The sequence below is a fragment of the Gopherus flavomarginatus genome, chromosome 2 (assembly GCF_025201925.1).
Source record: "Gopherus flavomarginatus isolate rGopFla2 chromosome 2, rGopFla2.mat.asm, whole genome shotgun sequence".
Taxonomy (NCBI): domain Eukaryota; kingdom Metazoa; phylum Chordata; order Testudines; family Testudinidae; genus Gopherus; species Gopherus flavomarginatus.
This window is the reverse complement of record NC_066618.1, coordinates 47,243,813-47,256,004: the sequence shown is the minus strand read 5'-3', so window position 1 is coordinate 47,256,004 and position 12,192 is coordinate 47,243,813. Positions and strand designations below refer to the sequence as shown.

Below are 12,192 nucleotides of genomic sequence, written 5' to 3'. Positions count from 1 at the left end.
TAGCCTGGGACCCCTATGCTCTCCCCATCCCATCCCTTCCAACCTTATCTGGGGAGGATGTCTCTGGCCTGGCTGGAGCTGCTCCGGCAGGCCGGGCGGCACGGCTGCAGCTGCTTTGGAGGCTGGGGGTAGAGCAGCGTGGCCAGAAGCAGAGACACTCTGGCCCCACCTCTTCCCGTCTGGCTGTGCTGTGTCTCCTTGCTCCCTCTGTTGGGGGAGAGGGGCTGTGTCCCACTTCTCCCTCTCTATACCTGGTCCTGAGCCGACCCCCTTCTCTGGTGCTTCCCTTTTTTTACTAAAAAAATTTGGCTTATGAATGAGTAATACGGTATTTGGAATTATGTATTTAAAATATGAGCAGCTTATCACATGGATTTTTCAAATGGAAAAATACTGATTTATGAATGTTAAATATTCCTAAATCGTGAGGCAACTGATAGTTATTATATTTGCAGCTGAAGGAGCTGAACCTGCTCGACCGCTGTCTAAAAGAAACTTTAAGGCTTAGACCTCCTATAATGACCATGATGAGAATGGCCAGAACTCCCCAGGTGAGCATATTTGTTGGCTCTGTCCAGATCAGTGGTGTGGCTGTAATGTAAATTAATTGTAGCCCTGTAGTAGATAGGGAATGACACGGTCAGAAAGGATGCAAGTCCAAACTAGGTTTTTAACTTAGCAAATGTGTCACCAGCAATGAGATTAGTGCAGTGAGCTGCATAGTGTGCAGAACACTAATTAGCACAGGGGCATAGGAGGACTGGAATGTGATGGTTTGAGCTTATTCCTGTCAGACCAGGGAAAATGAAGAGGAGTTCGGGAGTCAGTGGCTGTCATCTCTTTATCAGAGAACTTGTTGTTTTGGCATTTTATACCTCGCTAAATCACTGGCGCTGTGGGTCTGTTATACACTTTTCTTTTAATGACATGAAGATCAGGATTTTCCCCTGCCTTGGAACTTGTCTACTTTTGGAACTTGTGAACATGAAATTAGTATATTTAACTTGTACTGTGGTATTTCTGTTGGTAAACTAATCTTGCTTTCTCCTGAAGGGCCTTCTGTCTCCTACACTGACACTTGTTCCTTTGTACTTTGGAGAAAATACATTTCTATCTAGTGTGAACTTTTCATCACTTGCCTCTTGGTTTTAGTTTGATTTGCAGTTTTTCTAACCTGTTATATCAAGTCAGATGGGCAGGGTACTATCTCACATATCCTTCTGCAGTGCACATCAGCTGAAGTCAGTGCTCAGCCTATCTGAAAATGAGGCCCTATGTGTGTTTGATATTAAGCAGTCTGATTACCTCTGTCTGTCCCCTTGGGCACAAACACCAATTAAAAAATCAAAAACAAAAACACACTCTACAGGGTGTTTTTAAATTTTTTTTTACCTTTACTGTTTGTAGTGTTTGGATGCTCACTTGAATGACCTTAACTGCATTGCAGCTAAGGGTATGTCTACACTACAAAATAAGGTTGAATTTATAGAAGTAGTTTTTTTAGAAATCATTTTTATACAGTTGATTGTGTGTGTCCCCACACAAAATGCTCTAATTGCATTAAGTCGGCGGACTGCATCCAGAGTACTGAGGCTAGTGTCGACTTCCGGAGCGTTGCACTGTGGGTAGCTATCCTGCAGTTCCCGCAGTCTCTGCTGTCCATTGGAATTCTGGGTTGAGATCCCAATGCCTGATGGGGCAAAAACATTGTTGCGGGTGGTTCTGGGTACGTGTCGTCATGTCCCACTCTCCCTCTGTGAAAGCAACAGCAGACACTCGTTTCTCGCCTTTTTTCTTGGGTTACCTGAGCAGATGCCATACCACGGCGAGCATGGAGCCGGCTCAGCTCACCGTACGTCTCTTGGGTGCTGGCAGACATGGGACTGCATTGCTACACAGCAGCAGCTCATTGCCTTTTGGCAGCAGCAGGTGCATTACGATTGGTAGCTATCGTCGTCGTACTCCTGGGTGCTCTTTTAGCTGACCTGGGTGAGGTCGGTTAGGGGCGCCTGGGCAGACGAGAGTGACTCAGCCAGGTCATTCCCATCTTCTGCCCAGCACCCAGGAGATGATGACGGCTAGCAGGCTGGCAGCAGACGGTGCAGTATAACTAAGATGTAAAAGATAGATGGAGTGGATCAAAACAAGAAATCGACCCGATTTGTTTTATGAAATCAACAGCCTGCTAAACTCAGGGTTTTGAGTTCAGTCCTTGAGGGGGTCATTCAGTGAGACAGTTGTCTGTGTTTCTCCTTGATGCAAAGCTACCCCTTTTGTTGATTTTAATTCCCTGTAATCCATGTTGACAGTCACCCCTCCCTCCCATTTGTTCTTATGCCAACATTGTCCTTTATAAATGCACCACGGGTAAACACCAAAGAGGGAGCAGCTGGTGCATTACGATTACAGCTGTCTCCTCTCAGTCTTTAAGAGCTTGGTTTGTTTACCCTGGCAAAATAGTCTCTTATTATAGTATCAGAGAGGTAGCCCTGTTAGTCTGGATCTGTAAAAGCAGCGAAGAGTCCTGTGGCACCTTATAGACTAACAGATGTATTGGAGCGTGAGCTTTCGTGGGTGATGCATCTGACGAAGTGGGTATTCACCCAGGAAAGCTCATGCTCCAATACGTCTGTTAGTCTATAAGGTGCCACAGGACTCTTTGCTTCTCTTATTATAGGTTTTCCATTCCCCATATCTTCCTAAAAGCTCTTCTCTGCACCTGTTTTTACTGAATTCATCTTTCTTGACCATCGGTGTGAGACTTAAACATAATATTCCAGATGAGGTCTAACCAGTTAGACTGCTCTAATTGTTCAGCTAAAATAAAACAACTCTTTATAAGCCAAGTTGAGGATGGCACTTTGGAGAACTTTTGTAGAAGGGAAAAGAGAACTGCTTTTTGTAACAGGACTCCCCCCCCCCCCCCTTTCCTCTTGTAGACTGTTGCTGGCTATACTGTTCCTCCTGGCCATCAGGTTTGTGTCTCTCCCACTGTTAATCACAGACTTAAGGATTCTTGGATAGAAAGTTTAGAATTCAAACCTGATCGTTACCTCCAAGATAACCCTACAGCTGGAGAGAAGTTTGCATATGTGCCATTTGGTGCTGGTAAGTCAAATGATACAGTTAAGAAATTGCATTAGGACTGAGGGGTTCTCAAACTTCATTGCACCATCACCTCCTTCTGACAACAGTTACTACAGGACCCCAGAAGGGGGGTGGCGCGGGAGTCACAGCCTGAAACCTGCTGCCCTAGGTGGGGCTGGAGCTAGGGCTACAGCCCTGGGTCTCAGCAAGTCTAATGCTGGCCCTGGCGACCCCATTAAAATTGGGTCGTGACCCACTTTGGGGTCTTGACCCAGAGTTTGAGAACCGCTGCATTAGGTCATTGATAAAATAGCAGCATGAAGATTTTTGCCAAGAAAATAGAGCAGATTCTGTTCTGTAGATAGTATATTTGCTGCTGTGAAGGTAGGGTCGGATTTGAAATCAAAACAATGTACTAATTGCATTAACCAGCAATGCAGTTAAACACATATGTACATGCTTAAGTCCTACTGATGTCAAAGTATGCATTTAAGTGCTTTGCTGAAGTGGTGCCATAACAGTTGTTTAAACACAGTGAAAGAGAGTTAATTTAAAACAAATTCTTTAACTCTTATTTTAGCTCAAGAGTGCAATAACTATTCTCCTCTGTGGGTTTTCTTCTAGGCCGTCATCGTTGCATTGGAGAAAACTTTGCTTATGTCCAGATTAAGACTATTTGGTCTATTCTGCTTCGTTTATATGAATTTGATCTCATCGATGGATATTTTCCTACTATAAACTATACAACCATGATTCACACACCTGATAACCCAGTTATCAGATACAAGAAGCGATCACACTAAGTTTTGGAGACAAAATTATTTCTGTATTTAAATTGTGAAAATTACTGTTTTTTGAATAAGTTATGACACAATTAAATGGTTAATATAAAAGCTGGTCCATTGGATGTGTAGTGTTATGAAAGTGAGGTTAATCTAACCAGAAAATGTGAAGTTGTTGTATACTGCACAGTACTCTACAGTCTAAATTTAACCAGACATTTTATTATAAAAATACTGTCTTTTCTACTTGTGTAACAATTTTAAGGTGGATGCTGCATATTAGTATAGGTGAATTAAACTGCTAAGTCAAATCTTTTTTTTACAAAGATTAGATGTTCACCTTTTGTCCTATCTTAGGGTTTTTAAAGCACCAATTAAAATTTACTTTCCCTCATTCAGCTACTTTAAAGGGCAAGACTAAGCTCATGGACATCAGTGGGAACAGAATCTTTTTCTCTGGTGCTGGTGCATATTTGAATGTGAACAAGTTGGAACATGCTCGCTCTGCAGATTTTCAGCCCTGTCTATATTTGCAGAAGTGAACACTTTTATATAAGGAACTAGTCAGCAAAAATTGCCATGAGTTTTAATTTAGAAAACCTTAACATTTTCAGTATCTTTCAAATGTGACAGGTGATTTAGGTGCTCATCTTGAGACAGTTTTTGAAGGGTCTGGATTTTCAAAAAGTGCTGAACCATCTACCCTCTGAAAATTAGTTCTATTTTAAATTTATGTAAAATTAGGCATCCAAAATAATTAGTCACACTTGGAAGTCTTGGTTTCAGTGCAAAAATCAGCAGTAGAACCTTACAAAACCAGAATTAATAGTTAAGAATAAGCATATAAACGACATTTCTCAGATATCTTTAACTGTGTTCATTGTTTACTAAAGAAAGTGAATTAACTAGTGTACTAGAGTAGTGTTTAGAGTGATGTAGAGGGGAGAATGGGTACTGTATAGCAGTAATCTTAAAAAAAAAAAAAAAAGAAAGGGTTATATAAGTGCCTGCTGTTTGGGGGACAAAAATAGTCTCATCAATATTAAACCTTCTGCCACCCTTTATTATTAAATCTTGGCAATGTGGGCAAAGACTGATGCTGCCCACAGCGAGACACAGTGAATTAATAAGGTTCTTCTCCCATAATTCCACATGGCCTGTCCAAACTCTGTTCACATGGGAATGAGTAACTTATGTCAGGACTGTTAAATGTTGCACTTGTGTGGTGGAAAATAGCTCTGATGTGACTTTATAAATTTTAATGAAAAATTTCTGTAACTCTTTGTGAAATAGTTTCCTGTGCTTAGAACGCTGTCCATACTTTCAGAAAAATATAGAAAGGAGGCTCGTTTTACTTACTGCTTTAAAACTTCCTTCTTGTTGAATTTTAATAAAGGAATGGATCAATGTGAACTTAGGCCAGTCTGATGCTGACGGAAGTTAGTAACAAAACTTTGTGGTCACAACAAAGTGAAAATCTCAGTGTCTGAAAATGGGGATGTGCTAGCTAATTAAAATACATTTCTTCTCTGTCAAGCTGTTGCCTTAGGAAACTCCCCTTGCATAGAGGGTGAGTAAAATTAATTTCTAATTATTTACTATAATAGAACATCATGCTGAGTCTGGACTTCTTCCCTAGGCAGCTGCTGGCAGCGCTGCGGTGCTTACCATGAATCCTCTTGCCTACGCCGAAGCTGAAACCAGCAATAAAGGTGGTGAGAGTACATTTTTGTTGGTTTTTGGCAAGAGTCAGGGTTTAGTTACGCTTTAATAGTCTGCACAAAAAATACTCCTGTACTTACAATAACCTGAAACAACAATTAAAAGGATGAAGTCATCTTTATTTCAGTACTTTGACAAAATACCCATAAAATTCAAAACTTCTACCTTACAAAAATAGGTCTCTACAAGTGACATATTCTGTCTGCACTGCCATAGCAAATATATTAGGACAGAATTGTGTAACTTCAGTAGCTGTGTCAGAAAAAGTGCAGTACACTTTGAGCTACACATTCAGCAATCAAATACACAAAGCTTCATCTCCTGGCATCCCATTTGATAAATACACACTTTTTTATAACTTAATCATTTAAATTAGCATTCCACAAATATACATGTAATTTAATGATTTTTGAAAGAACACAAAGTGCCTATATACATAAATTCCAGTCTGTGTGGATGTGCCAGCAAGGGAACTGTGTAATCGTAAACTGTGTTCGTGTTGGTCCCACAATGTGCACATTATACAAAAGCACAGAAGGAGCACAGATTTACAGAAAGGTAGTTCATTCATCATCATTACCAGTGATGGGGATGTTGAAAGGGTATTATCTTCTAACACCAGAGTGCAAATGAGTGTAGGAAGTAGAACCTGTAAGATTAAAAAAAATCTTGAAGTGCTTGGAGAAACTGGATGATGACTTATAGTCAGTATTAGTTTCTAAGCTCTGTTTTGTTAAAGTGGTTTGACTCCTTATCAGACTAGATTTGGGTCACTGTGAACAGTTACCACTAGAAGTTTTGGACCCTGTTAGCTGATAAGTTAATGGAGGCAGAACCTTTTCAGAAAGCAAGATAAAAGTGCTGCAATGTGTCATCCAGTGCTTGTCAGTGTGGGAATAGGTAGCTGAGCCAAACAGCACAAAAGCTGATTAAACAGGAGGCCTCTTGATGCAAAACAGTTTACAAAACCAATCCCCTGTCTTTCTTAGATGCTGATTAAAACCTTGCTGCAAATTTATCAGACAGCCCCAGCAAAAGCTACACCACATAGTTATTCAGTACATAACTGAACAGTTTAATTCCTATATAGTTTCTGACACACTCATGTGTAGTGGGCTTTTTGGTCCTTGAGTTCAGCTGTGAGTTTTCCACTTTAAGACTGAACCTGAGAAACCAGCACATACTTTCTAACTCAGAACAGGTATTCTGTGTCTTTGTACCAGGAAGAGGAAAGCTTGAGTATTTACCTGACTGTATGCTTCCAAGTCGCCTCTGTAGTGCCTCCAGTCGATTGATATAATCTGTTAAAGCTCTGTCAGGATCATAATTCTGCAGTTGAGAACACGCAAGGGAAGCTGGGCTTAAATCAACATGGATGCCCTGGTACCTAGCAGAAGAAAAACAATGAGCTGCACTGAAGTTACTGTGCTGGAATCCTGTTTCCAAAGGAGAAGGTAGCAGCTATCTTACGAATGTTAAGTATACATATATGCTGACTTTTAGAAAATCACAGTGATCTACTGAGGGTATTTAACTGACCCCCCATCCTGACTCCCCAGTTTCTTGGACACACTGAGGGGAGGGATAGCTCAGAGGTTTGGGCATTTTACTGCTAAACCCAGGGTTGTGAGTTCAATCCTTGAGGGGGGCCATTTAGGGAACTGGGGTAAAAATCTGTTTGGGGATTGGTCCTGCTTTGAGCAGGAGGTTGTCAGAGGCCCATCTGGGGGCTCTGAAACCTGGCGGGGGGGGGCGTGTCCAGAGGCCAAGCAGGAACGTCTACACTGCTATTAGTGCTGTAGCACAAGTCCTGTCAGCTGGAGTCTGTGGCTGAGATGTGAGGTGGTTGTTTTTTTTATTTCAGTGTAGATGTAACCTCAGCTGCCTAACTTCCCTGCTATTCCCCAGATTTCTGTTGCAGTCCTTTGAGGCAAAAGTCACAAGTCAGTCTTCTGTTGAGACTGCATAAAACATGCAGAAGTAGCAGTAGTTTCAAGTATGTTTGTTTTAAAAATGTCTTCTAAGAAAAAGCAGGACGTTTGAAGAAGCTCTGTATTGTTTTAGTTCTCCTCCATAGTTTCCAGCTGCTAAATCACATTAAAGACAACTACAACTAGATTAAATACTTTTCCATGTAACCAACTGCTGTGTAGTAAGATGAGGCCCTGAAACAAACTCTTGTGTGAGAGGCCCAGTCTGAGGCCTGAAGCCTGAACCAAAGTACTGCCAGGCATTGCTAAGCAAAAGCTGGGTTGTAAGCCAGAGGCAGGCCCCGCTCACAGAAGTTGGTGAGAAGAGGGTTGTTAGAAGCAGGTGCATCCACACATAAGTGCTAATAAGAGGAACTTGTGGCAAGATGACATCAGGACACTCCACAGACATGACATAGGGAATAGGCAGGTGCATCTTAAAGACAGGGTCGAAAGGACAGCATGATGGATAGATCTATCTGTTTGAAACAACATGATCAAAGGAGGAGACAGCACCCTAATAAGTCAGTAGGGATGAGTAATCTGTCCTGTAACTGTATAAAAGTAGGTCCCAGAGTGCGCATCTTTGTCCAGCCAAGGGGGCAGTGGAGTGTCCCACCACTGACTGAGCTGTGTCCATTGCCGGGGGCACATATTCGTAGTATGTCCTATAGAGTCTATAGGAAACTATTACTGTGCTTTGTTTGACAATAAACCTGGCTCGGGTTCCTTCATACCTTACTAGAGTCTGTGGTCTTTGGGGGTTCTCTCGGGGTTTGCTGTGTCAGCTGTCTGCGCAGAGCCGGGGCAGCACACAGGGAATGTGCACGCAGCCAACTGTTATCATCATCGAACAAGAGCAGAGCACCACATCAGTAGCTACTGACAACATGCTGTAGTTGCCGTAGGTTATGAGATAGCAAATGAGAGGGGAGACCTATTTGTACAGTAGTGGGAGAGGAAGTGTCCATGGCACTAGGTGAAAATATATCTCACAGCTTGAGAACTATTGGAGCCTGATTTTCAGAAGTGCTGAGGACCCACAACTCTATCTGAAGTCGAGACAGACTGCAGGTACTTGAAAAATCTTGCCTCTGGGGTGAAATACTGGCTCCAATGACTTCAACAGTGCTAGGATTTCACTGCGGTGTCCTAGTGGTGATGCTCTGAATGTCCATAGATGAGGGCTTGGCATGAGGCGCTAGAAGCATTTACATAATTTTGAAGCAACCCCATTTGCTGATTTACGAATACTGTTGATGGTTTCTGAAGAACATTATGTTCATCAGAAGGCTGGAGACTGCAAGCTTGGGCCTTGGACAGAAAATATATAGTATAATACATATCAAAATGTGAAATGCCCACACTCCGAAAGTGCATTAGTATTAATTGTAGAAATAAACTTTTCAGACAAAGAATAATTATTTAACAAACTTACCTGTGTTGAGAATTTATAGGAGATCTGAGATACTCTAGGTCTGATCTGGATCTATCAGAAGAATGTCTGTGTTCTCCGTAGAGCTCCAGACCACCAGCTAACGAATCAGGCCGTAGCTCATTACCTAAAACAACAAAGAAATATTGTCTATACAAAAAATATCAACTTTTGAAAATCAGACATTTTGCACATTAACAGATATCCCAGGTGCACTCTTTGTTTTACATGTGGTAAAGTGAGAGTTAAAAACTACAGCTAGTTAAGAAAGTGCAGCTATTCTTGCCTACTAAGCTGACCAGCACTGTTTACTTGTACTCCTGCCTCTGCTTACAGCCGTCTCTTGTGTTACACTTAGGATATGTCTACACTACAGGATTATTCCGATTTTACATAAACCGATTTTGTAAAACAGATTGTATAAAGTCGAGTGCACGCGGCCACACTAAGCACATTAATTCTTCTTCGAGTGATTGCTCATATCCATTCCAGTTAGGTGTGTGCGCCGTGCGTGCACATTCGTCGGAAAACTTTTACCCTAGCAACTCAGTGGGCAGGCAGGTCGCCCCCTAGAGTGGCGCCGTCATGGTGCTCGATATATACCCCTGCCGGCCCACCCGCTCCTCAGTTCCTTCTTACCGCCCGTGTTGGTCGTTGGAACAGTGGAGCGCGGCTTAGCTGACCTCCACTTCCCTAGCTACTCGTAGTTCTCGTATATAGTTATGCAGTTATAATCCTTTTATATATATGTTTGTATAGTTATACGTTTTTTCTTTGCTAACATAGTTAGTTTAGTAATAGTTAGCGGGGTTCAGGAAGTAGCCCCTTCCCTGCACCCGGTGCCGGAGCCCATGCACGGCTCACCGGGTTTTAAAATGGGCTCGGCCTGCCAGAAGCCGATGCCGAAGGGAGTTCTACACGACTCCTGTTTGAAGTGCTTCAGGGAATCACACTTGACAGCTAAGTGCCCCATTTGCAAGGCTTTTAAGCCGAGAACAAAAAGGAGCGGGACTTTCACTTACCCCTCCACCTTTGGCACCGAGCGATGATCAAGCGGCTGGCAGAAGCGCCTCCTCGGCACCGGACCCCGCCGGTACTGCCAAGGCCTTTCGGCACCAGCCGTTGCCGGCACCGAAGTCGACTCGGCACCGCTCCCTTCCTCCGAGGTCGAGAAAGCCTACAATTCCTGCTGGTGCCTGACGGCTCCCCAGCACGCGCTGTGGTTGAGCCCCCTGCTCCTGCTGCTTCCGTGCCACCTGCATCACAGCCAGAGAGCTCGTCCAAGTCGGATTGCCCGGCACCGACACCTGCAGAGGCACCGATGACATCGGCACCGTCGATTCCAGTCCCCCAGGGCCATTGAATCCAGTGCCTGACAGCTCCCCGGCACGCGCCGTGGTAGAGCTTACTGCTCCCGCTGCTTCTGTGCCAACTGCACCGCAGCCAGAGAGCTCGTCTAAGTCGGATTGCCCGGCACCGACACCTGCTGAGGCACTGACGGCACCGTCGATCCCGGTCCCACAAGGGCTGTCGAATCCAGTGCCTGACGGCTCCCCGGCACGCGCCATGGTTGAGCTTACTGCTCCTGCTGCTTCCGTGCCAACTGCACCGCAGCCAGAGAGCTCGTCTAAGTCGGATCGCCCGGCACCGACACCTCTGAGGCACCGACAACGTCGGCACCGTTGATTCCAGTCCCACAAGGGCCATCGAATCCGGTGCCTGACTGCTCCCCGGCACGCGCCATGGTTGAGCTTACTGCTCCTGCTGCTTCCGTGCCGACTGCACCGCAGCCAGAGAGCTCGTCTAAGTCGGATCGCCCGGCACCGACACCTACCGAAGCTCTGACGACCTCGATACCGTCGATCCCGGTCCCACGAGGGCCGTCGAATCCGGTGCCTGACAGCTCCCCAGTATGCACTGTGGTTGAGCCTGCTGTTCCCTCCACGCCGGAGACATTACCAACGGCGAGGGATCTCATTGCCATGACAGAGTCGATGCTGCCTGACCCCGGTACCGCCGGTGCGGGTAATACAGTCTCTTCATATGACCGTCCTCTGTCAGCACAGCAGAGCGGCACTGTTCATGATCACGGTCCCGCAGATGCTCCAGGTCCCGTCGGCACACCCGACACCACTTGCAGTCCCGGTGCTGTTTTCCTCATCGGAACTGGTTGCACTCGCCGCACCGGTCGGTATCCCGTTCGCCGACCCGCTACTATCGGCACCTTTCCGACTCCCAGCACCGCGACAGGTACCGTGACTCCCGTAGCCTCTCCCCGAGCCTCGAGATCTCAGTCGACCTCCCGGCACCGTTCTGGTTGCAGGTCTGGATCTCGTTCCAGGTACCAGTACGCCTCCCGGTGCTGGTCCCTGGTGCCGAGTTGGGCAAGGTCTGATAGAGTCAGAGACTCTGCCCATGCCTTTTTTTAGTACCTCCATGGCCATCCAGACACGCATCCGTGTCATCCCACATGCGCAGATCTTATGCTCAGGACCACGATTCTGATACGCCCCCCGACAACCTGAGGTGGAGGAGGTCCCAGAGGTAGAGGACGCGGTATGGGGCCCTCTAAGGGGTACGATTACTCGTCTGTCCGCTCTCCTCTCTGCTCACTAGTCTTTCAGTCTGTTAAGGAGAGGTATTGGCATGGCCAGCGGGCGCCAGCCCCGAAACCGAAGGAGGCTTGGCGAATGAACCTACTTGGCCGCCAGGTGTACTCTGCAGAGGCCCTGCAGCTCTGGGTAGCAAAGCAACAAGCCTTGCTTAGCTGCTATAATTATAGCACCTGGGTGAAGGTAGTTTAGTTTATGGAGTTTCTCCCTTAAAACTCCCGCCAAGAGTTCGCTGCCGTCTTGGAGGACGGGGGAAAAAGGTACCCAGAGCGTCCCTCCAGGCCTCGTTGGACGCAGCAGACTCAGCAGCCAGGACTCTGGCCTTTGGTGTCGCCATGAGGTGCATCTCATGGCTTCAGGTTTCAAACCTCCGGCCGGAGCTGCAGTATGCCATTCAGGATTTACCCTTTGTTAGTAAAGGCCTCTTCGCGGCAAAGACAGCCCCAGGCTGCGAAGCCTGATGGACAATAGGGTCCTAATGCGCTCTCTCAGCATGCATATGCCAGCGACCAAACGCAGGCCTTTCTGTCCCCAGCCGCCATACTCTGTGCCTAGCCAGAGACAGGACTTTGGCAAACGGCGAG

General features: G+C 45.5%; 2 protein-coding genes across 5 annotated transcripts in view; one reads left to right on the top strand and one right to left on the bottom strand.

Annotated features, from left to right (window-relative positions):
- LOC127044557 (lanosterol 14-alpha demethylase) overlaps nt 1-5,282 on the top strand; it is a 35,639-nt gene extending 30,357 nt beyond the window's left edge. The window contains exons 8-10 of the mRNA XM_050939585.1: nt 456-551; nt 2,940-3,108; nt 3,712-5,282. Coding sequence (XP_050795542.1) covers nt 456-551; nt 2,940-3,108; nt 3,712-3,890 — 444 coding nt within the window. The 3' untranslated portion in view covers nt 3,891-5,282. The remainder of the gene's footprint in view (nt 1-455; nt 552-2,939; nt 3,109-3,711) is intronic.
- A 407-nt stretch (nt 5,283-5,689) lies between these two features.
- Nucleotides 5,690-12,192, bottom strand: part of AKAP9 (A-kinase anchoring protein 9) — a 205,219-nt gene continuing 198,716 nt past the window's right edge. For all 4 annotated transcript variants that reach the window (XM_050939487.1, XM_050939488.1, XM_050939489.1 and 1 more), the window contains 3 exons: nt 9,000-9,123; nt 6,839-6,978; nt 5,690-6,240 (listed from right to left, as the gene is read on the bottom strand). In XM_050939487.1, coding sequence (XP_050795444.1) covers nt 6,197-6,240; nt 6,839-6,978; nt 9,000-9,123 — 308 coding nt within the window. In that variant the 3' untranslated portion in view covers nt 5,690-6,196. The remainder of the gene's footprint in view (nt 6,241-6,838; nt 6,979-8,999; nt 9,124-12,192) is intronic.